General features: G+C 39.6%; 1 protein-coding gene and 1 long non-coding RNA gene across 7 annotated transcripts in view; one reads left to right on the plus strand and one right to left on the minus strand.

Annotated features, from left to right (window-relative positions):
* The window catches only part of BTBD9 (BTB domain containing 9), a 406522-nt gene that overhangs the window by 235558 nt on the left and 146287 nt on the right, over positions 1 to 24677 (minus strand). The window contains exon 7 of one of the 6 annotated variants that reach the window (XM_084966371.1): positions 23372 to 23414. Within the exon in view, the coding sequence (XP_084822497.1) occupies positions 23387 to 23414 (28 nt within the window). The 3' untranslated portion in view covers positions 23372 to 23386. 6 annotated transcript variants of the gene reach the window in all.
* On the plus strand, positions 1766 to 9371 carry LOC146401534 (uncharacterized). Its single transcript, XR_014810108.1, has 2 exons — positions 1766 to 3578; positions 3872 to 9371. It is a non-coding gene; the product is annotated as an uncharacterized LOC146401534 (long non-coding RNA).

A 24677-nucleotide genomic window follows, 5' to 3' on the forward strand; every position in this document is an offset into this window, starting at 1 on the left:
TTTAATGGTTTCCTTTGCTGCACAAAAGCTTGTCAGTTTGATCAGGTCCCATGGATTTATTTTTGCTTTTATTTCTGTTGCCTTGGGAGAGTGACCTAAGAAAATATTTGTAAGGTTGATGTCAGAATGTTTTGCCTATGTTCTCTTCTAGGAGTCTGATGGTATCTTGTCTTACATTTAAGTCTTCAAGCCATTTTGAGTTTATTTTTGTGCATGGTTTGAGGGTGTGTTTCAGCTTCATTGATTTATATGCGGCTGACCAGTTTTCCCAGCAACACTTGCTGAAAACTGTCTTTTTCCCATTTCATATTCTTGCCTCCCTTGTCAAAGATTAATGGACCATAGGTGTCTGGGTTTATTTCTGGATACTCTATTCTGTTCCATTGTGTCTGTTTTGGTACCAGTACCACACCATCTTGATCACTATAGCTTTGTAACATTGCCTGAAGTCTGGGAGAGTTATGCCTCCTGCTTGATTTTTGTTCCTCAGGATTGATTTGGCAATTCTAATTCATTCAGATAGTGGGTTAAGTTGTCAATGTGAGATTTTTCTTCTTTTTTAAGGAAGGCCTGTATGGCTCTAAATTTCCCTCTAAACATTGCTTTTGTGGCTTCCAATAGATTTTGGATGGTTGTGTCTTCATTATCATTTGTCTTAAGGTATTTTTTAATTTTCTTCTTGATTTCCTCATTGACCCATTGGTTTTTAGTAGCATGTTGTTTAGTCTCCGTGTAGTCAGTTTTTTCTAATTTCTTTTCCTGTGGTTGATGTCTAGTTTCATGCCACTGTGGTCAGAGAAGATAGCTGAAATAATTTCTATATTCTTAAACTTGCTGAGGTTAGTTTTGTGCCCCAGGATGTGGTCAATCCTTGAGAATGTTCCACGTGGACCTGAAAAGAAGGTATGTTCTGATTTTTTTGGATGTAATGTCCTGAAGATGTCAAGAAGTCTAACTTTTCTACTGTGTCATTTAGGATCTCTGTGGTCTCACTGATTTTCTGTCTAGAGGATCTGTCCATTGATGTGAGTGGGGTGTTAAAGTCTCCTACTATTATTGTCTTCCCATCAATTTCTCCTTTTATGTCTGGGTGCTCCTATATTAGGGGCATATGTATTGATGATTGTAACATCCTTTTTTTTTTTTTTTTTTTTGGTCTTTTGTCTTTTTTAGGGCCGCATTCGTGGCATACGGAGGTTCCCAGGCTAGGGGTCTTATTGGAGCTACAGCAGCTGGCCTACGCCAGAGACACAGCAAGGTGGGGTCCAAGCCTCATCTTGCAAGATACACCCCAGCTCACGGCAACGCCAGATCTTCAACCCACTGAGCAAGGCCAGGGACTGAACCCACAACCTCATGGTTCCTAGTCAGATTCATTAACCACTGAGCCATGACGGGAATTCCTGTAACATCCTCTTCTTGAATGGATCCTTTTTTCATTAAATAGGTCCTTCTGTCTTTCTTTAGGGCCTTCATTTTAAAGTCTACTTTGTCTGATGTGAGTGTTGCAACTCCTGATTTCCTATCTTGTCCATTGGCATGAAATATCTTTTCCCATCCTCTCACTTTCAATCTATATGTGTCCTTTACCCTAAGGTAAGTCTCCTGTAGACAGCATATTGTAGGCTCCTGCTTTTTAATCTAACCTGCCACTCTGTCTCTTTTGATTGCAGCATTCAGTCCATCGACATTTAAGGTAACTATTGATAAAAATGTATTTATTGCCATTTTAAACCTTGTTTTCCAGTTGGTTCTATGTTTCTCCTTTGTTTCTTTCTTTTCTTAGTTGGATGATTTCCGTTTAGTTTATGCTTCTCTATTTTTCTTTTCAGTTTTTGTGAATGTAATGTTTGGTTTTGATCTGTGATTGCCCTGTTTTTTAAGTATGTCAACCCCTTCCTATATCTGCTTGCTTTAGCCTGATAGTCACATAGGCTCAAACACATTATTAAGAAACAGCGTCTAGATTTTCTGACCTTCCTTTCCCACATTCTGTGATTTTGAAGTCCTTCTTTAACATCCTCATGTTTATTAGGGGTGCTTAGCCCCCCACTGCCCTTAGCCCACACAAGAGGTGCCTGGCCACCTATAGCCTGTGCAAGAAGCACCCAGTCTCCCATAGTCCAAGCAAGTAGCCTCTTGCCACCCACAGCCTGTGCCAGAGGTGACCCGCCCTCTGAGAATCCACACATGGGCAGGGATATTCCCATGGTGGTCCACTCCTCCTCCTCTTGCCATCCCCAGAAAGGGCACCTTGCTTCTCCTATGGGCCCAGACCTCTTCCCGGGTTCCCTTGGCTGTGGCATTCTGCTCCCCAGCTGGTGGCACACTGCTCCCTAGCCCCTCAGGCTGTCTCCACACAGCCAACCCTAGTCCTCTCCCTGAAACTGACCTCCGGAGCCTGAGTCTCAGGGCCCAGCTCCTGCCTAAGCAGCTCAGGCTGTGGTGTCTAGGGCAGTGGTGCAGATGATTTGTGTGGCTCTCACTCTGCTTTGCCCTCCTTAGTCCAGCTGCTGTGCTTTTCTCAGCAACTTTGCAGTCCCTCCATCTCAGCTGATTTCCCCATTGGTTAGGTGGCTTCCCAGAGTATGGGTTCTTTTTCTCTTTCATGGCTCCCTCTCAGGAATGCTAGTCCCATCTTGATTCCTTTTCTCTCTCTCTTCTTTTTTTCTTTTGTTCTGCCCAGTTATGTGGAGGGTTTCTTGACCTTTTTGGAGGTTTAAGTTCTTCTGCTGCCAATGTTCAGTAGATGTTCTGTACGAATGGTTCTATATGTAGATGCGTTTTTTTTTTTTATGTGTTTGTGGGTGCAGGTGAGCACGCTATCTTATACCTCTGCCATTTTGACCCTTCTATAGCCATTATTTCTACTCACTGATGTGTATATTCAGTTCTGCTCCCCTCCTGTGCATATGCAAGACTGAATTTCCCACTGCTCTGTGGCTTGTGGGGCCATGTGAGTTGTGAGTGGAAGTGATATGAGCCATGTCTGGACTGGAAGACCTAACTGCTTGAGTGAGACCCTCAGGAACTCTCCCCTGCCTCTGTGGTCATGAAAAGTATATACTGAAAGGGAGTCTCTGCCGGCCTGGGTCTGAATGACTACAGTGAGCAAAGCCCCCTGCCAACTCTCATTTAGTTTGCTGGATGTGTGAAAAATAAACCACTAAGATTTTGGAGTTGTTTGTTACTACAGTATAACCCTTCCTATTCTGACCGATACAATAATACCACCTGCAGGGTATTACTTTCTTAAATGGTCCATAGGTAAAAAAACTTAGATAGGATTCTTTGGTCCTAAGTCTTTTTCTTTTGATTATCCCCATATGTGGCCAGCAGTCAAGCTGAAGAGTCTAATAAAAGGGTGGAGGAAATCAAAGTTTTCCAGGAAGGATACTGACCAAGCAGTAGGTATGAACTTAATGTAAGATATGTTAGCCTGATAGGGAGTCAGTGTGATCCAGCAAGGGCCTCCTGTTAGCCATTTTTTCCTAGGGTTATTGTTTAATTACACTGAAGTATACACACTCAAAGAATATTGGAGATTCTCTGTATCTACTAAAAAAAGCTTTCTTGGAGTTCCCATCGTGGCGCAGTGGTTAATGAATCCGACTAGGAACCATGAGGTTGCGGGTTCGGTCCCTGGCCTTGCTCAGTGGGTTAACGATCCGGCATTGCTGTGAGCTGTGGTGTAGGTTGCAGACGCGGCTCGGATCCCGCGTTGCTGTGGCTCTGGCGTAGGCCGGTGGCTACAGCTCCGATTCAACCCCTAGCCTGGGAACCTCCATATGCCACGGGAGCGGCCCCAAAAAATAGCAAAAAGACAAAAAAAAAAAAAAAAAAAAAAAAAAAAAAAGCTTTCTTAAAATAGATATTCTTTAAAAAAATCTTCTTTTTGAGTTATCTTATCATCACAGTTTTTTCTTTAAATATGACATTTGAACAGAAAGAAAACTGTCTGAATACATACTGAAATAAATAATATCATCATATCTTAAAATGAATTATAGAATTTACAATTTCAGAAGATGTTTGATTGACATGGCTACTAAATAATCTGGCAAGATGGATATCTCAAGAGGAGAAAAGGCTATGGACTTATCTCTTGGCTAATAAAATTTATTGAGAGCATATATGTGTACATATATATGCATGTGTATACATATGTACATATGTGGAACATTATGCCAAGCATTGTTGAAGAGAAAATTGGAAAACTCTGTTCTAGAAGCACATAGTCTAGGTAGTAGCTGAAAGAGTGTATTAAAGGTCACTAACGCAATTCCTCTCCCACCTGATAGAGGTCTTGCTGGTGCTGTCAGGAAAGTTCTCACTGAATCCAGGGTTAAACATTAGAGCAAAACAAAAAGCAAGACACCTGGGCAGTGAGGACTCCACCCACATGGCTCAGGTCACTGGGTACCATCTGCCCCACAGAAGGCATGGCACATTCCAGTCAGTGTGACTCATCACCAGAGACTGACCACAGAAAAGAAGCCTCTTTAAATGCACCCTGTACTTCGCCTGTGTTGCTCAGGTAACATTCAACAACTGCTCTTACAGGATTAGTTTAGTGCCTCTCTCTCCCCAGCAGGCAGTGGAGTGGACTCTGTTCATGGACAATTCTCGCCACCTCCATATCTGCATGTATTGGTGGTAGATCTATGTCAGGTGCTAAGTACATCTTTACTTTTATGATTTCAATTAATCCTGGGCTCTATGAGGTAGGGTCTAATATTAGCCAAATTTTATAGATAAGGAAATTGAGCTTAGAGAAGCAGCTTACTCAAAGCCACACAGTTGGATCTGAACTCAGGTCTATTTGATGCCAAAGCAAATGTCACTAGACTATATTAAAGAGCTAGGCAGGGTGGAAGCTTTCTCTCCAACACATACTGAAAAGACTCAGGTCAAATCCTACACACAAATCTAGGTAAATTAAGCCAGGAATGGCAAAATTCCTGTGCACCTGGCTAATGAGAAAGCTTGAATGACCCTTTAAAAATTCTTGGTTTAAAAAAAAAATCAACAATAATTCTTCCCTGTGTAATTCATATTTTTCTTCTTTATTAATGGCAATTTTACAACTCATCAAAAGAACTGTCATTGCTTGGATTTTTGCCAAGAGTACTTAACTGCAGTTTTTTTTTTTTCTTTTTTAAGTAAATGAAAATATATCAGGCTGTGTAAAAGTTGACTAGTACTGAGACAAAATGCTGCAGCAGAATGAAGACTCAGAAAAATCCTGCTGCTTTGTTAATGGAAGTATGTTTGACCCATCAATTAGAGATAAGGAATTTGGGTCAGTGTATATAGCAATTGGTTACAATTCAGCTGTCAATTTTGGGATCAGAAAAATAGGAAGAGATGCAAGGGACTTTTCAATTACCTGGTATAACAAGCAACAAACCTAAGATGTTGCAAATAATTCAGCAAAATCAAAAAGAATCTAAAATGCTAGTAATATTTGGAAACTGTGATGGGATTCCTGTAAGGCCCACTGGCACTCTTATTCTAGAAGAAAAATATGAGCAGGAGAGGAAACAAGAGTGCTGATGGTCATCAACACATTTACTATGTTGCTAAAGGGCAAGAAAGTGGAAAAATTCAAGGTCATTAGAGTTCAGGTCTTGTCCAGTCACACTGAACTTTGACACAAAAGAGCTAATTACCAGACATCTATTCTGAATAATTAAGATTACAACACAGGAAAAATTATTATCGGCCTTCCTCAGGATAAAGAAAACAACACTATCTCTCCCTCTCCTTTGCCCTACCCATCGGCCTTTTTATTAGGAGGAGGCTATATGATATAACTTACCATATTAGAAAAACACCCTATTTTGAAACAATTCACCCTATTTTGAAAAGCTTAAGCTCTTCTGGGGATAAATTTAAAGAAGTTGGTGGGATGCAAAAAACCAAGTTAAAATTGCAGCCATAGGAGAATGAAGCCTGCAGGAAGATACATGAATATTCTTTGGTCCTGGTTCAATAGCTTTAAAACAGACCTAGAGACCTACATTTACATAACTCTCCAAAAGGTAATTTACGGTTTAAATTCAGTTTGTTCAGCTGCAGCTCAGAGCCCAAGCCTAAGAACATTCTGTAGCAATCAGAGGGTGTCAAGGGCCACACAGGAAGGAGACCAGGGAGGGAAATGGCTGACTTTGCTCTGTCCCTCAGCTAAAGCCCTCCTCTCCCACCCAGAATCTCCAGGGCTGTACCACCTTTTGCCCTACCTGAAAGTCTGGAAGGAGATGACAGCTCCGATGAACTCTCCAACCTGACACATGCAAAATTCTTAACACGTAAGAAAAGGAAAAAAAAAAAGAGAAGGGAAAGGGAGAAAGACATAAGAGGGAAGGAGGTAAGAGATGCCTATTTTTATAAGCCAAGATGGAGAGCAAAATTAAGCACAGGGGAATAAAAGGGACATGAATGGTATTCTCCCTCATTCTATTACATCCCCAAATTTAGTAGCTGACAACTACCAAGCACAAAAGCCAGTTCCAGTCCCTTGCTTTTCTCGGTGGTAGATAAGCTCTTAATAAAGGTTATTCCAATCAACCCTTTGTCCCCATGTTTCCATTACAATATTTATGAGGACCATATGAGGAAATAATTGATAAAACCACATGGCCCATCTGGGTACTATTCACTCGCAACTCAGAGACCACGCAGTAATAACGTTTAGTCCTGGGTGCTACACTTTACAAAGGTCACAGAAAAACTGGAATGCATTCAGAGGCAAGCGTCCAGGACAGAGAAAAGGACCAAAACCAGGGAGGACCTGGATGTGCTCAGCCTGCAGAAGAGAGGTCTTCTAATACTTGAAGGGCTCTCACTTGGGAAAAGGCATATGACTGCTTTCTGCGGCCTCAGGAGGGGAAAGCTAAAATCAACAGCTTGAACAGAGAAAGAAATTTCAGTTCACTAAAAGGAAAACCTTTCTTAGCATGACCATTCAAAAGCACAAGAGGCAGCCTCTGAAGAGTCCCAGTTCATGCAAAGGGTAGACAACCACTTAGCAGAGATGCTTAGAAAGCAGTTTAAGGGCTGAATGAATGTTTGGGACCAGGTCAGTGTTTCTCTAAGTGTACTTCAAGGACACACAGAATTAGAACCACCTGATGTGCTTATTAAACAGAAAATAACAGAAATTTAGGAAGCAAAGCAAGTTCCTGGACCACTCTCTGGGCTTCATGACTCAGAAGGGGGAAGTGCCTGGGAATCTGCATTTTAACAAGCTTTCCAGGAGATACTGATGTACACTCAAGACTAAGAACTAACCTATAAAGGTTCATCTGTCACCTACCCTCTAATATCACTTGGGCTCTGCAAATAGTTTCCCTGCTTTGAACATTTTTCAAATGAATGCCTCATTCAAGTTTCACTAACCCCTTCTTTTTATCTATTGAAAGCCTGCTTACCCACCCGTTCAAGATCCAGTTTAAACAAACGATAAATGATTTCTTTCCTGGTTTTCCAACCACAGGTGTGGTCCCTGATTACTCTAAACTGCTGCTGCTTTGTGTCATACCAACAAAACTTTTTACACAATGGAGCTAATACATACCTACAGCCTGTAAATACTTTGAGGGAAAGGTCTAGGTCTCATTCCCTGCTTTATCCTCATTACCTAGCACAGAAGTTGGCAAACACTGTGTTATAAATTTAACAAATATTTGTTGAAAGAATGGATGTCTTGTATTGTGGCTATATCGTGCTTACTTATGGGTAAGCTTCGTGAATGCAGATGCACATTTCTACTCATTGTGGTTAAATAGACTGGAAGGTCTGATAAACCTTGAAACAAACTGATGAATAACTATTTTCTTTCTGGGTTTTAGGTAATAAGGGATTTTTTTAAAAAGTTGTGTCATCTAGTGCTTGCCACTGTTTCTTATAACTTCCACTTGCTAAATGCTTATCTCAAAAATGTTTGAAAATGTGAGATTTCTCAGTCTCAGTCGATCAATGTGAGATCAGTGGTTACAATGATCAAGAGTTGCAGAAGAGGGGCAGAAGCTGCATGCTCCATTTGATGAGACAAGGATGGCAAGCACACAGAAAGACAACAAGAGTGCCCAAGTGCAGCCCAAATGTCATGCAAAAACAGTGTCATTAGTCTTTCCAACTCACGGAGGTCCTGGCTTCCACACTTATCCATGACACTGGCTCCTTTCTGTCTTCCGAATGCTTTATGTCACTGGCCTGTGGTGGGAAGGCCCAGTTATCCCTGCTGCCAGGGATGCTACAGCTGGTGCCCTCTTTCATCCTTTCTACCCTAAACTTACTGGATAAAAGGCCTACCACTGTCTACACTCTTCTACCACAACTTACTCCCGACATTGGCTGCAAAGTTCTCCTGACTCACCTTTGATAGTCTCTCTTACATCTGTCTCTCTTTTTCACCCACATCTGCCCCTGACTGCTCTGTATGAAACCACGGTCTGGGAAGTCAGCATTATGCTCTCAATCACTAAACTAATGGCCTTTGGTCTTGGATTTGTCAAAGTCTTACTTCATGTATCTGAAGAATTACATTCTGTCGACTATTTAAGGAGAGGAGAACTTTATATAAAAAATGTAAATATTATCAGAAATATGCATTTTTAAAAATCTCCATTCTTTCAGAAGCATCTGCCAATGAAGAAGGCCTCTTTTCCCTTTATGCTTTCTAACTGGTGGCATCACTCCTAGTCCCATCTTCTAATCTCTGTTCTCCTTCTCAATTTTGTCCTAAAGGTAACAATAACACTACTATTAGTAATAACTATCACTAATTGAGCTGGACTTTTCGCATATAGTGGTTACTCCTTACAATAATCTGATGTTATTTCTGCTGTTATTAGTTGAAGATCTCGAGACCCAAAAAAGTCAAGTAACTCTCTAAGGTCATACCACTACTCAGGGATTAATCTGAGATTCCAACCCATGTCTGTTTGATTCCAAAGCCAATATACCACTAAACTATGCCATTTCTTAATAACATTAATGACTTCAATTATTTTTACAAACACTTCCAAACTTTCAAATTGGTAAGTATAAGAAAAGCCATGTTCGGGTAAGATAAATCTTGTGGCAACATGCAGGATGAATTAGAAGGGAAGTAACTAGAGGCTGGGAAATCAATTAAAAACAATAATTTGGGGAGTTCCCGTCATGGCACAGCAGAAACGAATCCGACTAGGAACTATGAGGTTGCGGGTTTGATCCCTGGCCTCACTCAGTGGGTTAAGGATCATGCGTTGCCGTGAGCTGTGGTGTAGGTCGCAGACGTGGCTCGGATCTTAAGTTGCTGTGGCTCTGGTGTAGATTGGCAGCTGTACCTCTGACTAGACCCCTAGCCTGGGAACCTCCATATGCCACAGGTGTAGCCCTAAAAAGACAAAAGGCAAAAAAAAAAAAAGCAATAATTCAGGCATGAGTCCATAATGGCCTGCACTAGGATGGTGGCAATGGGAATGGGAAAAAGAGGCAGATATGAGAGAAATTATGACAGATGACTGAAATTTCACAACTTGGCAACTGCTTAAATACATGAAGAGGAAAAGAATCAAAGCTGACTTAAATTATGGGTTCATGTGACCAAGAAACAACAAACTGAAACAGGAAACACAAGGGTAAGATCAGAGTTTGTGGAAGAGGCAATGGTAAGTTTGTTGTAATTATTAAAAGCTAAACAACGATATGACCTTGATACAGGAAGGTGACCAATTTAGAATACACAGATTTTTCAAATATGAGTAAAAGCATCTGAGGGATGGAGTGGGATGGACTACGAGTTTGGGGTTAGTAGATGCAAACTATGAACATTTAAAATGGATAAGCAATGAGGTCCTGCTCTATAGCATGGAAAACTATATGCAGTCTCTTGGGACAGAACATGATGGAAGATGTTATGAGAAAAAGTATATACACATGTACGACTGGGTTACTTTGCTGTACAACAGAAATTGGCACAACACTGTAAACCAACTATACTTCAATTAAAAAAATTTTTTTTAAGTGTCTTTCTACTTTTCCCTAATGTGGCACTAAAATTAATGAAAAGGACTTCAATTCACATATTCATATAAGAACATTGATCTCTTATTGGAGTAAATGCCCTTGTGTTTCTTGCTTATAATCTCTTTCTTTTCCCAACTTGTGAAAAGTGCAAAGCCTGCAAATTCCAACACCATGCATTCAAAGGAGATGGCTAATAGGTCTCATCTGTTTAGCTGGAAAGCATATAACAGGTCCTTCATAAGGAGACCACAGACAATCGTTTGAGTGAAAATTTATGCAAAGTAACAGATTAGTAATAGTTTTACACCAGCAGGGCTTCATGTCTCATTATTTTATACTGACTACTAATAGAGTTTGGTATTAGAATTTGAAAAGGAAAAGAAAATGGAAAGCTCTCCCCTCAGAATTTATTGTACTCTTTCAGCTATTATGGGTTTCATTACAGATTTCTACTCCAAGGCGTTATTCTTTGTTTTATTTTCAAAATGTGGCTCATGCTTTAAAATTGGCTTTCTGGGAAACCTCTACATTTGCATGAATTCAAATGAAACTCTGTTCTCTGTCTGCTGTCATCATTCTGTTCAGCAGCTTGTTACATATTTTATAGGGTTAGGACGTGATTAACAATGGATTCCTCTACAGCATCCCATAAAACAACAAAACCACTAGTAAGGCTCAGCAAAGTAAACATCCAGAGTGCTCTTAAATATTTGGTTTTATAGTTTTTAAAGACGAGTGTTAAAAGAAATGCTATGACGTGGATGAGGATGTAGCTACGGTGCCACCCTGTGATTGAGGACAGGCTGACTGAATGGATTCTGTATGAGGAAGCTTCGCTACTTAGCTCTTCAACATTCCCTTATGATACCCACTGGAACATCAAATGTATCCCTGCACATTGCATATCATCCCAAATGGAGAGAGAAGATGATAGAGGAAATTAAAATGCGATGACTGCAATAACGGTTCCATAAATAAATCAAGTTGCTTTTTGGAAAGAGAAGACATCAGAAAATGGGATAAGTATCAAACGGTGCAGCAAGGTTGAGGATGCATTCCAAATTCAACCCTGTATCTGTAGACTCATGAAACAGAGCTATACACACCAGGTCACGCTTCAGCAGGACAAAAAGTGGGTTCCTTTTGTTGACAGACATAATAGGAAACTAAATGCTAGCAAGTTTTCAAAGGAGATCAAAAGGTGCAGTGAATAATGACTCTGATGTACTTCAAAATGGAAATTTTTGAAGCAAGTAGGTCTGGGTTTCAAGTAATTAACCTAACATTTACACAATGGATTGTGACAAAATATAATGAAGTTAGTGTACAAAACACTGTCTGATAAATGTTAACTCAATGTTCATGTCCTCCAGCGGACACAGTTGTTTTAATACAGAGATGAGTACAGAGTATCAAAAATTGGGTAAAACACTGTATTATGCTCCTTCTTAGTCTAATTACTTTTGAGGATAAGAGTTTAAAGTTCATATATGGAATGCTGGGTCATAAAGCACTGAAAATCATCCTACTCTTAGGAAAATGTAAGGGTTTTTTTTGTTTGTTTGTTTTTGCCTTTTTGTCTCTTTAGGGCCGCAGCTGTGGCATATGGCGGTTCCCAGGGGAAGGGCTGAATGGGAACCATAGCCGCCGGCCTGCGCCACAGCCACAGCAACGCATGATCCAAGCCGAGCCTGCAGCCTACACCACAGCTCATGGCAATGCCAGATCCTTAACCTACTGAGTGAGACCAGAGATCGAACCTGTGTTCTCATGGATGCTAGTCGGTTTGTTAACTGCTGAGCCACGACAGGAACTCCAGGAAAACATAAGTTTAAAAAATTTTCCACAAGTAGTTTTAAAAAGCACCTTTACTATAAAATTAAATCCTGGTAATAATAATTCAAGTTCGTGATAAGAAAATTAAAACTTCATTCATGTAACCAAAGCTAATAAAAAGCAAGAAGAATAGACACATGGGCTGCCTAAGGGAAACCAACACTTCCTGTAATCAGATACCTCTTTTCTGAAAAGAAGATACAAACTGAATTTTGTTGGTTTTTTTTTTTTTTTTTCCTACTAAGGCCCTAACTGATCTGTGTTCAAGTAGATAACAGCATGAACTAGACAAAATAAGTGCCTTCAAAGAGCCAAAAGCACACCACATAACCAAGGTATGGAATTTCTAAATTATCATACACGGTATGAAAGCTTCCTACATGTGCCTTAACTCCATTATGAGACAAAAGATTTTCAAAATTCTGCACACATGACACCGAGCTCCTACCTGTAGGACAGAGCACTTGGCAGTCCACCTGGTTTGGTTCAGAGATTCTAATTTGGTCACAGATATAGTCCCCATGGTACATACAGTGCTTGAAACTTTGCACCAAATCGTCAGTTACTAATTACTTTACGATCAAATTAGGGGCACTGCCCCAGAAGTTTACTCTTACAAAGGGCCTCTGACACTTCCTTCCTTAGGTTAAGCCATCCTGGTCTGGGTGAGGGCACAGCTCCAGCGACCCTGTGCATGCAATTAATGGCCACCTCCCACTAGAGTGTAAGCGCCATGACCCGAGCTCCACAACACACGTTCCCGGAGAATGACTGCCAGGCTTGGGAGTAGACCTAGCCTCGGGCTACTCCAGCACCGAGGGCAGATATGGGCTCCCATCTCACTCGCAGCATCGGGTGGACCCGGGTTGAACCCTCTCATAACCAGGCCCACCCAGCCGGCGCTCGGGATACAGTGTTCAAGGTGCTCACCCCCACTGCGGCCCGAGGGGAAAAGGGCAAGGGTAATCTCAAGTACTGCCCCGCCGGAGGCCATGAGCCCTTGACCTTCCTCGGCCTAACCCCCGACCACCTGAATTTTGTTGTTTTGAGAGTACAAGAATCAGCATGATGAAACAAAAAACCAAAATCAAGGTTTACCCAGTACTTGGAGTAAGGTCTATGATCTTCCTGTTAAGTTTATTTTTAAATTAATAGACAGTTAAATTCACTCTTTCTGGTATACAGTTCTATGAGTTTAAAAAACTGCCATCACAACAACCATAGAACAGCGCTGTCATCCCCAAAACAGCCCCTGGGCTTTCTCTCGCAGTGAAACCTGCCCCAGTCTCTGACACTGGCTACACTGGTCTATTTTTCATTGCTATAGTTTTGCTTTCAACATAATGACATATGAATGGAATCATACAGACTGTAGCCTTTTGAATCTTGCTTCTCAGCATAATACATATGAGATTTATCTATACTGTTACGTCTATCAGTAACTCCTTCCTTTTTACTACCGAATGGTAATCCATGATGTGGATATACCACGATTTGATTATTCATTCACTAATTAAATGAAACTTTGGGTTTTACCCAGTTTTCTAAATGGTTAATAATATTGGTATAAATTTTTTTTTTTTATGGCCACTCCTGCAGCATATGGAAATTCCCAGCCTATGGGTCCAATTGGAGCTACAGCTGAGGCCTACGCCACAGCAATACCAGATCCAAGCTGCATCTTCAGTTTATACCACAGCTCACAGCAATGCTGGATCCTTAATTCACTGCGAGAGGCCAGGGATCAAACGCACATCCTCACAGAGACAAATTTAGGTCCTTAACCTGCTGAGCCATAATGGGTACTCAACTTAAAAAATTCTTATTCAGGTTTTTGTATGGAATCGCTGGGTCATATGTAGGTCATATTTATAAAGAACTACCTGAGTTGCTTCCAAAATGGCCATACCATTTTGCATTCCTACCAGCAATGAATGACAATTTCAGACACTCCTCATCCTTTCCAAGACTTTGTATTATCAGTTTTTCTGGTTGTTTTTTAAAAGTCATTTTAATAGGTGTATAGTGATGTCTTATTGTGGGTTTTTTTCTTTTTTCGTTTTTTAAAATTTTATTGAAGTATAGTCGATTTACAATATTGTACTAATTTCTGCTGAACAACAAAGTGATTTAGTTGTACATATACACATTTCCATGCTTTTTCAGATTCTTTTCCCATATAGGCTATCACAGAATACTGAGTAGAGTGCCCTGTGCTATAAGCAGGTCCCCATTGACCACTCCATATACAGTAGTGTACATATGCCACTATTAATTTGCATTTTATTAATGATTAATGATTTTGAGCATCTTTTCATGTGCTTATTTGTCATCAGGATATCTTCTTTAAGTGTTTATTTAAATCTTTTGCTTTTCTTTTTGAGTGAATATTTTTTCTTATTGTTGAGTTTTGAGAGTTCTATATATATTCTGGATACAAGTCCAGACTTGTATTTGACTTGCAGATTTTTTCTTCCCCCTGCATGTAGTATTTTTTACATGTCTTCTCAAATATCAGCCACTTTATTTATCATTCCCCTGGCTAAGTCTGTCATAGCCTTTCACTAATTATTTAACATGGTATTATAATAATCACTTTGAAGGAAATAAAGTGAAATGATAAAGATAGGGTTATCAGGAAAGGCTCTCTGAGAAGGTGACATTTGAGCTGAGATCCAAATGTTAAGAAGTCAAAGAGAAGAACAGAGAGAAAAGCAAGGCAAACGACCTTTGGTGAGGAAGAGCTTGACAAGTTCAAGGAAAAAAAGATATGCCACCATGGCTAAGCAGAATGAGGCATGAGATGAAGAAGTAGAGGCAGGGACCAAACCATGTAGTCTTACAGATCTCAGAGAAGCGTAAAGGTCAGATACCACTGGAAGGTTTTAAGCAAAGAAGGCAATTCTGTCTTCCTAAACTTTAAGATTTGTATGGCTACCACATGAAGAATAACTGGAGGGTTAACAAGGGGATCAATTAGAGGTCACTAGAGTCTAGACAAGAAATGATGCTGGCATCAACTGGAGTGGTGAAAGTAGAGAATGACTGCTGTAGATGGATTCAAGATATATGTTAGAGTTAAAACCAACAGGACTCTCCAATGGGCTGAAATGTGAAGAATAAGAAAAGTGAGGAGTTCCCATCATGGCTCAGCAGTAACAAACTCAACTAGGATCCCTGAGGACACGGGTTCAATCCTCGGCCTCGCTCAGTGGGTTAAGGATCCAGCACTGCTGTGAGCTTTGGTGTAAGTTACAGACACAGGTCAGATCTGGCGTTGCTGTGGCATAGAACAGCCGCTGCAGCTCCAACTTGACCCCTAGCCTGGGAACCTCCACATGCCATGGGATGCAGCCCTAAAAAGAGCAAAAAGAAAAAAGAAAAGTAGAAGAATCAAAGATGACTCCCAGGCTGAGGACCAAGATAAAATGATAAATGGATAATAGTGCCATTTACTTGGATAGAGAAGAATGGATTGAAGGACTGAAAATAAAGAGTTCTCTTTGGGACCTGTTAAGTCTGAGATGTCTAAGATTTCAGGTCAATAGTTGGAGCACAAGAGAGAGGCCTGGACCAGAGAGATAAATTTGAGAGTTAGAAATATATACATGTATGAGACAGAAGAGTATAGGTAGAGAAAAGAAGGGCACTCTGGGTAAAGCCCTTAAACATTTCAAGGCGACAGTAAATATCAGTTTACATGTCTCTCTCCCCTAACTGACCTGTAAGTTCTTTAAGTGCACATATCATGTCTTTCTTCATAACTATATTTAACAAATCTTGCTGCCTGATACTTAAAGTGCTTAATACGTGCTTAAGGAACTTTCATGATATGCGAAGAAAGATGACAGCAGGATGTCCGTGTCCTGGAGGAGTAAAGATGAGCATCTCTAAGGAGACTGTAATCCCAGAGTGCAAGCTTCAGTTGTCAGATTTTGCCATGTCTGCGATGGACAACTAGTATCTCAAGCAAAAGGGGGCTCTTCAAAAGAGCATATTAAAATATTCAAGTAAAAGAAGTTGGCTTTTTAAACTAGAACTTTTGTGAGACTTCTCTTTAATTTCCTATATGCAAAATAAAAATTCTTTCCCCTTTATTAGAGTTAATAAATTAATAGGTCAGATGACTGGGCTAAATTGAGACTAAATATCCTTGTATGGTCTGAATGTACATAATTTCCCTGGCATTCTTTTTTGTTGTTGTTGTTTTTTTGTTTTTGTTTTTGCTATTTCTTTGGGCCGCTCCTGCGGCATATGGAGGTTCCCAGGCTAGGGGTCGAATCGGAGCTGTAGCCACCAGCCTACACCAGAGCCACAGCAACGCGGGATCCGAGCCGCGTCTGCAACCTACACCACAGCTCACAGCAACGCCGGATCGTTAACCCACTGAGCAAGGGCAGGGACCAAACCCGCAACCTCATGGTTCCTAGTTGGATTCGTTAACCACTGCGCCACCACGGGAACTCCCCTGGCATTAAGAGTGCAAACAGACTGTAGCAGTCCCTGCCACTGCCACCCTAGATTCCTTCCATATTTGATTTGTCCCCTCAAAAGGCTTGAAAAAATAGTCTCAATAAAAGCTCAAGATAATTCTAACATGATACAAGATTCTCCTCCTCAATGGTTTAGCTTCATTAGAGGGAAAAGCAACATTGTAATTCAGCAAACACTGGGATTGAGAGAGCTCTAACAGCAGAAACTCCAAACCAAAGATGCCTGAAATCACACTAGCTATTTTCAAAGTACGTTCTGAGTTTTCATTGTAGTCACATATTTCTATGCATACGCACACACACTCACCAATCTCACTCTGTGGTCAGCAGCAAGATCATTTTGATTATTCAGAAACTGGAAACTGGCCGTTTAATATTTATATGAATAATGGTGAACTGAAGAATGTATTGATGCTCTTCTCCCTCCTTCCTTATTAACAAGAATACATAAAAAATCTGTGATATAAAAAGGCCATCTTATAAGCATCTTTACCAGTTGAATACTTTAATTAACATTAAACCTTCTATTAAAGGTATTATTTCAAAGGTGCCAGGCAAAGTGGAGCTAAAGTTATATAAAAACCTGGCCATCCTCTGTAGCAAAGACATTACTTATGACTGAATATTCACAGCTTCCCCCTCAATTCTCCAGCTACCGTAGGACAAAGTGAAGCCGTATTTCTGATTCTGACCAACATGCTGTAAGGGTCAGAACATGTGACTTTTATGATGAAAAAGCCTATGTGGAAAAGGGTGTGACTCTCCAACTCTCCCCTCCCCTTCTGCAATGACCCAGGAGGTCACATGACAGCAGATCTCCCATCAGTCTCAGTCCCTAATAGACTATGTGAAACATTATCTGACTGAGGGTAGATGTGTAACATCAACAAAAACTAGATTATTTGTTATGCAGAGTTACTGAGAATTTTATATTGTTCTTGTTACAACATGGCTTAGCCTGTCCTTACTAACACACTTTCACAGTTGAAAACCATTTTTATAATATAATATGGAGGAGGAAAGTTCAGAGACTAATTTTGGTCAAAGAACCCACTTCATACACTCCAAAAGTATATTTAATTTGAAAATACAGTGATTTGCAAAGACTAATTCTTTAAAAGTAGAGATTAGCATGTAGTCTTTGATTTTTAAGGGTCATTTTATTTCCTCCTGAGTTAGTTTTTGTATTGCAGCTTGCAGCATGCCACAGACAGAGTTACAACTTTGTGAGGTCTCATTTGTTTCATCATTTTTAGGGGATCATCTCAAGCTAGCTTACAGTATAGTTATCAACTAAAAGTTCTACAAAATAGTCTACTAAATAGAGTCAGTGCTAATACAATTACTTCGCAGCGATAATCTATTTGCTTACCTTTTAACACATAGTTAAGAGACTTCTCATTAAAACACTCAACTTCCAAGGGTCTGTAATCTAAATTAAATTTTATATAGTAAGAAAATGGAAATGCTCTAACTTCTACATGAATTTCCCATGTATTTAAGTTTTGTGCTTTCTTCCTTTCCAACTCAGCAATATCACAGCAATCATCAAACAGCTGGATCCGAGAAAGGATAAAACCAGCCTGCTCGTTATGTCATTTCTACCCAGGGAGCTGACAACACATTGCTATTTGTTTTTTGGTTGGTAACATTAGTCTGAACATCATTATGCACACTGCAGTTGTGTATTTATTTCTCCTTCCAAGAGAAAAGAAAAAAAAATTTACTACTGTAATATAAGAACAATGGGGCACTTTAAACTAATAGCTAGTAAATTTATAACACACAAGAAGAAATGTTTCTTCACATACCATATAGACACTCAGCCAAACCTTGGAATTTGTTACTAATTATTTCATAGTCAAGGCTTTTTTGTTTAAAGCTGGATAACTTAATAATTAATGACATCTTTCATTGTTGTCACCTAACTATAAAAGTAATTAAATTTGGTGCTTTAGGAAATCACCTCCCTAATCCTGAATAGGACTTTCACTCTCATTCTGTTCACCTTCTAGAGGGAGGGAAATAACCCAGTAAGTTTTAGAGCCACATACCTAGTTGTTTCCAGGGTGGTAAAAACTCTGAGCTTCACAACCCCATTCCCTTTTTAAAGGAAAATAGTTTTGTTTTTAACAGCTTTGTTGAGGTTTAACAGAAACAAACTGTATATATTCAAAGAGTAAAATTTGATAATTTGACATAGGAAGGCATCACTATAATCAAGATATTGTCCCCCAAAGCTGGGCCCCTTTGTAATCCTTCCCTTCTATTTCTCCCCTCCCCCACCTCTGTTCCCAAATTGTAGTGCTTTTTGACACTACAGATTATTTTGAATTTTCTTTTCTTTTCTTTCTTCCTTTTTTTTTTTTTTTTTTTTTGCTTTTTAGGGGCCACACTTGTGGCAGATGGAAATTCCCAGGCTACAGGTCAAATTGGAGCTACAGCTGCCGGCCTGCACCACAGCAACAACTTGGGATTCCAGCCAAATCTGTGACCTATCTCAAAGTTAAGAAAAACAAAAATTAAAAAAGATTCTACTAGGCTTTCCCCAAAAACATGGCCGCTTCAACTGTAGCCAATCAAACAATTTCCTTGCTTTGCTTCCATGTCTTCTCCATAAAAATGTTCCCATAGCTCCTGTTGGCAGAGCACTCCTAACCACTTCTGGTTTGTCACTGCTCAAGTGGAATTTGTTCAAATAATTCTTCAAAAATTTACTGTACTTCGGTTTAACACACTCAACATAATTATTTTTAGTTTTATCCACATTGTTGCATGTATTAATAGTTCATTCATTTTTATTGTTGAATAGTATTCTATTGCATGGATGCGACAAAATCTATTTCTTCATTTATCTTTGATGAATATTAGGGTTGTTTCCAGTTTTTGATATTACAAAGAAACCTGCTCTGAGTATCTGTCTGTAAGTCTTAGTATGGCTATATGCTTTCATTTTTCTTGGATAAATATCTAGTTGTGGAGGTCTGAATAATACGGCTGGTGCACGTTTAACATTTTTAAAAGTTGCCAACTTAGAAATTGCTAAGATGTTTTCCATTATGGTTATACCGACTTACACTCCGACCAGCAGAACGGGAGAGTGTGAGTGGTACAGTTCCTCCACATCTTCACCAACACTTTTTATAATCAGTCTTTTAAATCTAATTTTCATTTTAATTTGCACTTCTCTAGTGACTAATGGTAGTAAGCAATTTTTTTAACTTTTATATGATTTTTATTTTTTGATTATAGTTGGTTTATAGTGTTTTGTCAATTTTCTACTGTACACCAAAGTGAACCAGTCACACATACATATATTCTTTTTCTCACCTTATCCTCCATCATGCTCCATCATAAATGACTAGATATAGTTCCCAGTGCTATACAGCAGGATCTCATTGCTTAACCTTTCCAAAGGCAATAGTTTGCATCTATTAACCCCAAATTCCCAGTCTATCCCACTCCCTACCCCTCCCCCTCCCCCTTGGGAGCCACAAGTCTGTTCTCCAAGTCCATGAGTTTCTTTTCTGTGGAAAGGTTTATTTGTGCCGTATATTAGATTCCACATATAAGTAATATCATATGGTATTTGTCTTTCTCTTTCTGACTTACTTCACTGAGTATGAGAGTCTCTAGTTCCATCCATGTTGCTACAAATGGCACTATTTTGTTCCTCTTTATTGCTGAGTAGTAGTCCATTGTGTGTGTGTGTATATGTGTGTGTGTGTGTGTGTGTGTGTGTACCACCTCTTCTTCTTTTTTTTTTTGTTGTTGTTATTGCTATTTCTTGGGCTGCTCCCGCGGCATATGGAGGTTCCCAGGCTAGGGGTCCAATCGGAGCTGCAGCCACCGGCCTACACCAGAGCCACAGCAACGCGGGATCCGAGCCGCGTCTGCAACCTACACCACAGCTCACGGCAACGCTGGATCGTTAACCCACTGAGCAAGGGCAGGGACTGAACCCGCAACCTCATGGTTCCTAGTCGGATGCGTTAACCACTGTGCCACGACGGGAACTCCCCACCTCTTCTTAATCCATTCATCTGCTGATGGACATTTAGGTTGTTTCCATGTCTTGGCTATTGTGAATAGAGCTGCAATGAACACACAGGTACATGTGCCTTTTTCAAGGCAAGTTTTGTCTGGAAATATGCCCAAGAGTGGAATCACTGGATCATATGGTAGTTCTATATTTAGTTTTCTAATGTACCTCCATACTGTTTTCCATAGTGGTTGTACCAATTTGCATTCCCATCAACAGTGTAGGAGGGCTCCCTTTTCTCCACACCCCCTCCAGCATTTGTTATTTGTGGGCTTATTAATGATGGCCATTCTGACCGGTGTGAGGTGGTATCTCATAGGAGTTTTGATTTGCATTTCTCTAATAACCAGTGATGCGGAGCATTTTTTTTCATGTGCTTGTCGGCCATCTGTATGTCTTCTTTGGAGAAATGTCTATTCGGGTCTTTTGCCCATTTTCAATTGGGTTGTTGGTTCCCTTGCTGTTGAGTTGTATGAGTTGTTTGTATATTTTAGAGATTAGGTTGTTGCCTTTTTTTTTCCTCCTAAGGTTTCCTTTGCTGTGCAAAAGCTTGTCAGTTTGATCAGGTCCCATGGATTTATTTTTGCTTTTATTTCTGTTGCCTTGGGGGACTGACCTAAGAAAATATTTGAAGGTTGATGTCAGAGAATGTTTTGCCTATGTTCTAGGAGTATGATGATGTCTTGTCTTACGTTTAAGTCTTTAAGGCATTTTGAGTTTATTTCTATGCATGGTGTGAATGTGTGTTCCAGTTTCATTGATTTACATGCGGCTGTGCAGTTTTCCCAACAACACTTGCTGAAAAGACTTTTTCCCATTTTATATTCATGCCTCCTATGTCAAAGATTAATTGACTGTAGATGTCTGTGTTTATTTCTGGGTTTTCTATTCTGTACCATTGGTCTATATGTCTGTTTTCGTACCAGTACCACACTGTCTTGATTACAGTGGCTCTGTAATATTGCCTGAAGTCTGGGAGAGTTATGTGTCCTGCTTGGTTTTAGTTCCTCAGGATTGAGTTGGCAATATGGTTTTATATAAATTTCTGGACTGTTTGTTCTAGCTCTGTGGAAAATGTCATGGGTAATTTGATAGGGATTGCATTGAATCTGCAGATTGCCTTAGGTAGAATGGCCATTTTTATGATACTAATTTTTCCAACCCAGGAGCATGGAATATCTCTTCATTTCTTTGAATCCTCTTTAATTTCCTTGATTACTGAGACTGTAGTTCTCAGGTCTCTTTGGCATTAGGGTAATGGTGGCTCCACAGAATGTGTTTGGGAGCATTCCCTCTCCTTTCACTCCTTGGTCAGGTGTATTCCCAGGTATTTAATTTTGGGGGGTGCTATTTGTAAAGGCATTGTATTTTTATATTCCTTTTCTAATATTTCATTGTTAGTATACAGAAATGTGACCGATTTTTAAATGTTAATCTTGTATCCTGCTACTTTGCTGAATCTGTTGATCAGTTCAAGTAGTTTCTCTGTGCAGTCCTCTGGGTTTTCTATACATAGTATCAGGTCATCTGCATATAGCAACAATTTTAGCTCTTCTCTTCCATTTTGGATACCTTTTATTTCTTTTGTTTGTCTGATTGCTGTGACTGGGACTTCCAATACTATGTTGAATAAAAGTATTAATAGTGGACATTCTTGTCTTGTTCCAGCGTTTAGCAGGACGGCTTTCAGCTTTTCTCCACTGAGTATTTTATTTGCTGTGGGTTTGCCATAAATGGCTTTTATTATGGTAAGATATGTTCCCTCTATATCCACTTCGGTAAGAGTTTTCATCGTGACTGGATATTGGACTTTGACAAATGCTTTTTCTGCATCTACTGAGATGATCACATGGTTTTTGACTTTTTGTTTGTTAATGTTGATTGATTTGCATATGTTGAACCATCCTTGTGAACCTGGGATGAATCCCACTTGGTGTATGATCTTTTTTATATGTTGTTGGATTCAGTTAGCTAAAATTTTGTTGAGAATTTTTGCGTCTATATTCAAAAAACATATTGGCCTATAATTTTCTTTTTGTGGTAGTATCTTTGATTTTGGTATTAGGGTGACGGTGTCTTCATAGAATGTCTTTGGGAGTATTCCTTCTTCTTCAACCTTTTGGAAAAGTTTAAGGAGAATGGGTATAGAGTTCCTCTTTGTATGTTTGGGAGAATTGGCCTGTGAAGCCATCTGGCCCTGGACTTTTGTTTGTAGAGAGTGTTTTTATTATATATTCAATTTCGTTCCTAGTGATCAGTCTGTTCAGCTGATCTATTTCTTCTTGATTCAGTTTTGGCAGGTTGTAAATCTCTAGAAAGTTGTCCATTTCTTCTAGGTTGTCAAATTTGTTGGCATACAATTGTTCATAATATTCTCTTATGGTTTTTTTTTTTGTATTTCTGCAGTATCTGTTGTGATTTCTCCATTTTCATTTCTTATTTTATTTGGGTTTTTTCTCTCCTCTTCTTGGTGAGTCTGGCCAGAGGTTTGTTGGTTTTGTTTACCTTTTCAAAGAACCAGCTCTTGGTTTTATTGACTTTTTTCTATTGTTTTTTGAACCTCTATTTTATTGATTTCCTCTATGATCTTTATGATTTCCTTCCTGCTGCTGACTTAAGACTTTGTTTGTTGTTCTTTTTCTAATTCATTTAGGTGGTGGGTTAAATTGTCAATGTGAGATTTTTCTTCTTTTTTAAGGCAGGCCTGTATGGCTCTAAATTTCCCTCTAAACATTGCTTTTGTGGCTTCCAATAGATTTTGGATGGTTGTGTCTTCATTATCATTTGTCTTAAGGTATTTTTTAATTTCCTTCTTGATTTCCTCATTGACCCATTGGTTTTTAGTAGCATGTTGTTTAGCCTCCGTGTAGTCAGTTTTTTCTAATTTCTTTTCCTGTGGTTGATGTCTAGTTTCATGCCACTGTGGTCAGAAAAGATAGCTGAAATAATTTCTATATTCTTAAACTTGCTGAGGTTAGTTTTGTGCCCCAGGATGTGGTCAATCCTTGAGAATGTTCCACGTGGACCTGAAAAGAAGGTATGTTCTGATTTTTTTAGATGTAATGTCCTGAAGATGTCAAGAAGTCTAACTTTTCTACTGTGTCACTTAGAATCTCTGTGGTCTCACTGATTTTCTGTCTAGAGGATCTGTCCATTGACGTGAGTGGGGTGTTAAAGTCTCCTACTATTATTGTCTTCCCATCAATTTCTCCTTTTATGTCTGAGTGCTCCTATATTAGGGGCATATGTATTGATGATTGTAACATCCTTTTTTTTTTTTTTTTTTTTTTTTTGGTCTTTTGTCCTTTTTAGGGCTGCATCCGTGGCATATGGAGGTTCCCAGGCTAGGGGTCTTGTTGGAGCTATAGCAGCTGGCCTACGCCAGAGACACAGCAAGGTGGGATCCAAGCCTCATCTTGCAAGATACACCCCAGCTCACGGCAACGCCAGATCTTCAACCCACTGAGCAAGGCCAGGGACTGAACCCACAACCTCATGGTTCCTAGTCAGATTCATTAACCACTGAGCCATGACGGGAATTCCTGTAACATCCTCTTCTTGAATGGATCCTTTTTTCATTAAATAGGTCCTTCTGTCTTTCTTTAGGGCCTTCATTTTAAAGTCTACTTTGTCTGATGTGAGTGTTGCAACTCCTGATTTCCTATCTTGTCCATTGGCATGAAATATCTTTTCCCATCCTCTCACTTTCAATCTATATGTGTCCTTTACCCTAAGGTAAGTCTCCTGTAGACAGCATATTGTAGGCTCCTGCTTTTTAATCTAACCTGCCACTCTGTCTCTTTTGATTGCAGCATTCAGTCCATCGACATTTAAGGTAACTATTGATAAAAATGTATTTATTGCCATTTTAAACCTTGTTTTCCAGTTGGTTCTATGTTTCTCCTTTGTTTCTTTCTTTTCTTAGTTGGATGATTTCCGTTTAGTTTATGCTTCTCTATTTTTCTTTTCAGTTTTTGTGAATGTAATGTTTGGTTTTGATCTGTGATTGCCCTGTTTTTTAAGTATGTCAACCCCTTCCTATATCTGCTTGCTTTAGCCTGATAGTCACATAGGCTCAAACACATTATTAAGAAACAGCGTCTAGATTTTCTGACCTTCCTTTCCCACATTCTGTGATTTTGAAGTCCTTTTTTTAACATCTTCAGGTCTGTCCTTTTTCTGCCTTTTTTTGGTGTGTTTATCGTCACTTTTACAGTAGGTTTTTCCCCCCTTTAGATCTGTTTACTGGCTTATTTAAGTAATTGCTTGCCAAATGTGATTTCCTCCAT

The sequence above is a fragment of the Sus scrofa genome, chromosome 7, assembly GCF_054392235.1.
Source record: "Sus scrofa isolate SSC_HxYL_T2T_F1_AM1 chromosome 7, Sscrofa_HxYL_maternal_Yorkshire_Landrace_v2.0, whole genome shotgun sequence".
Taxonomy (NCBI): Eukaryota; Metazoa; Chordata; class Mammalia; order Artiodactyla; family Suidae; genus Sus; species Sus scrofa.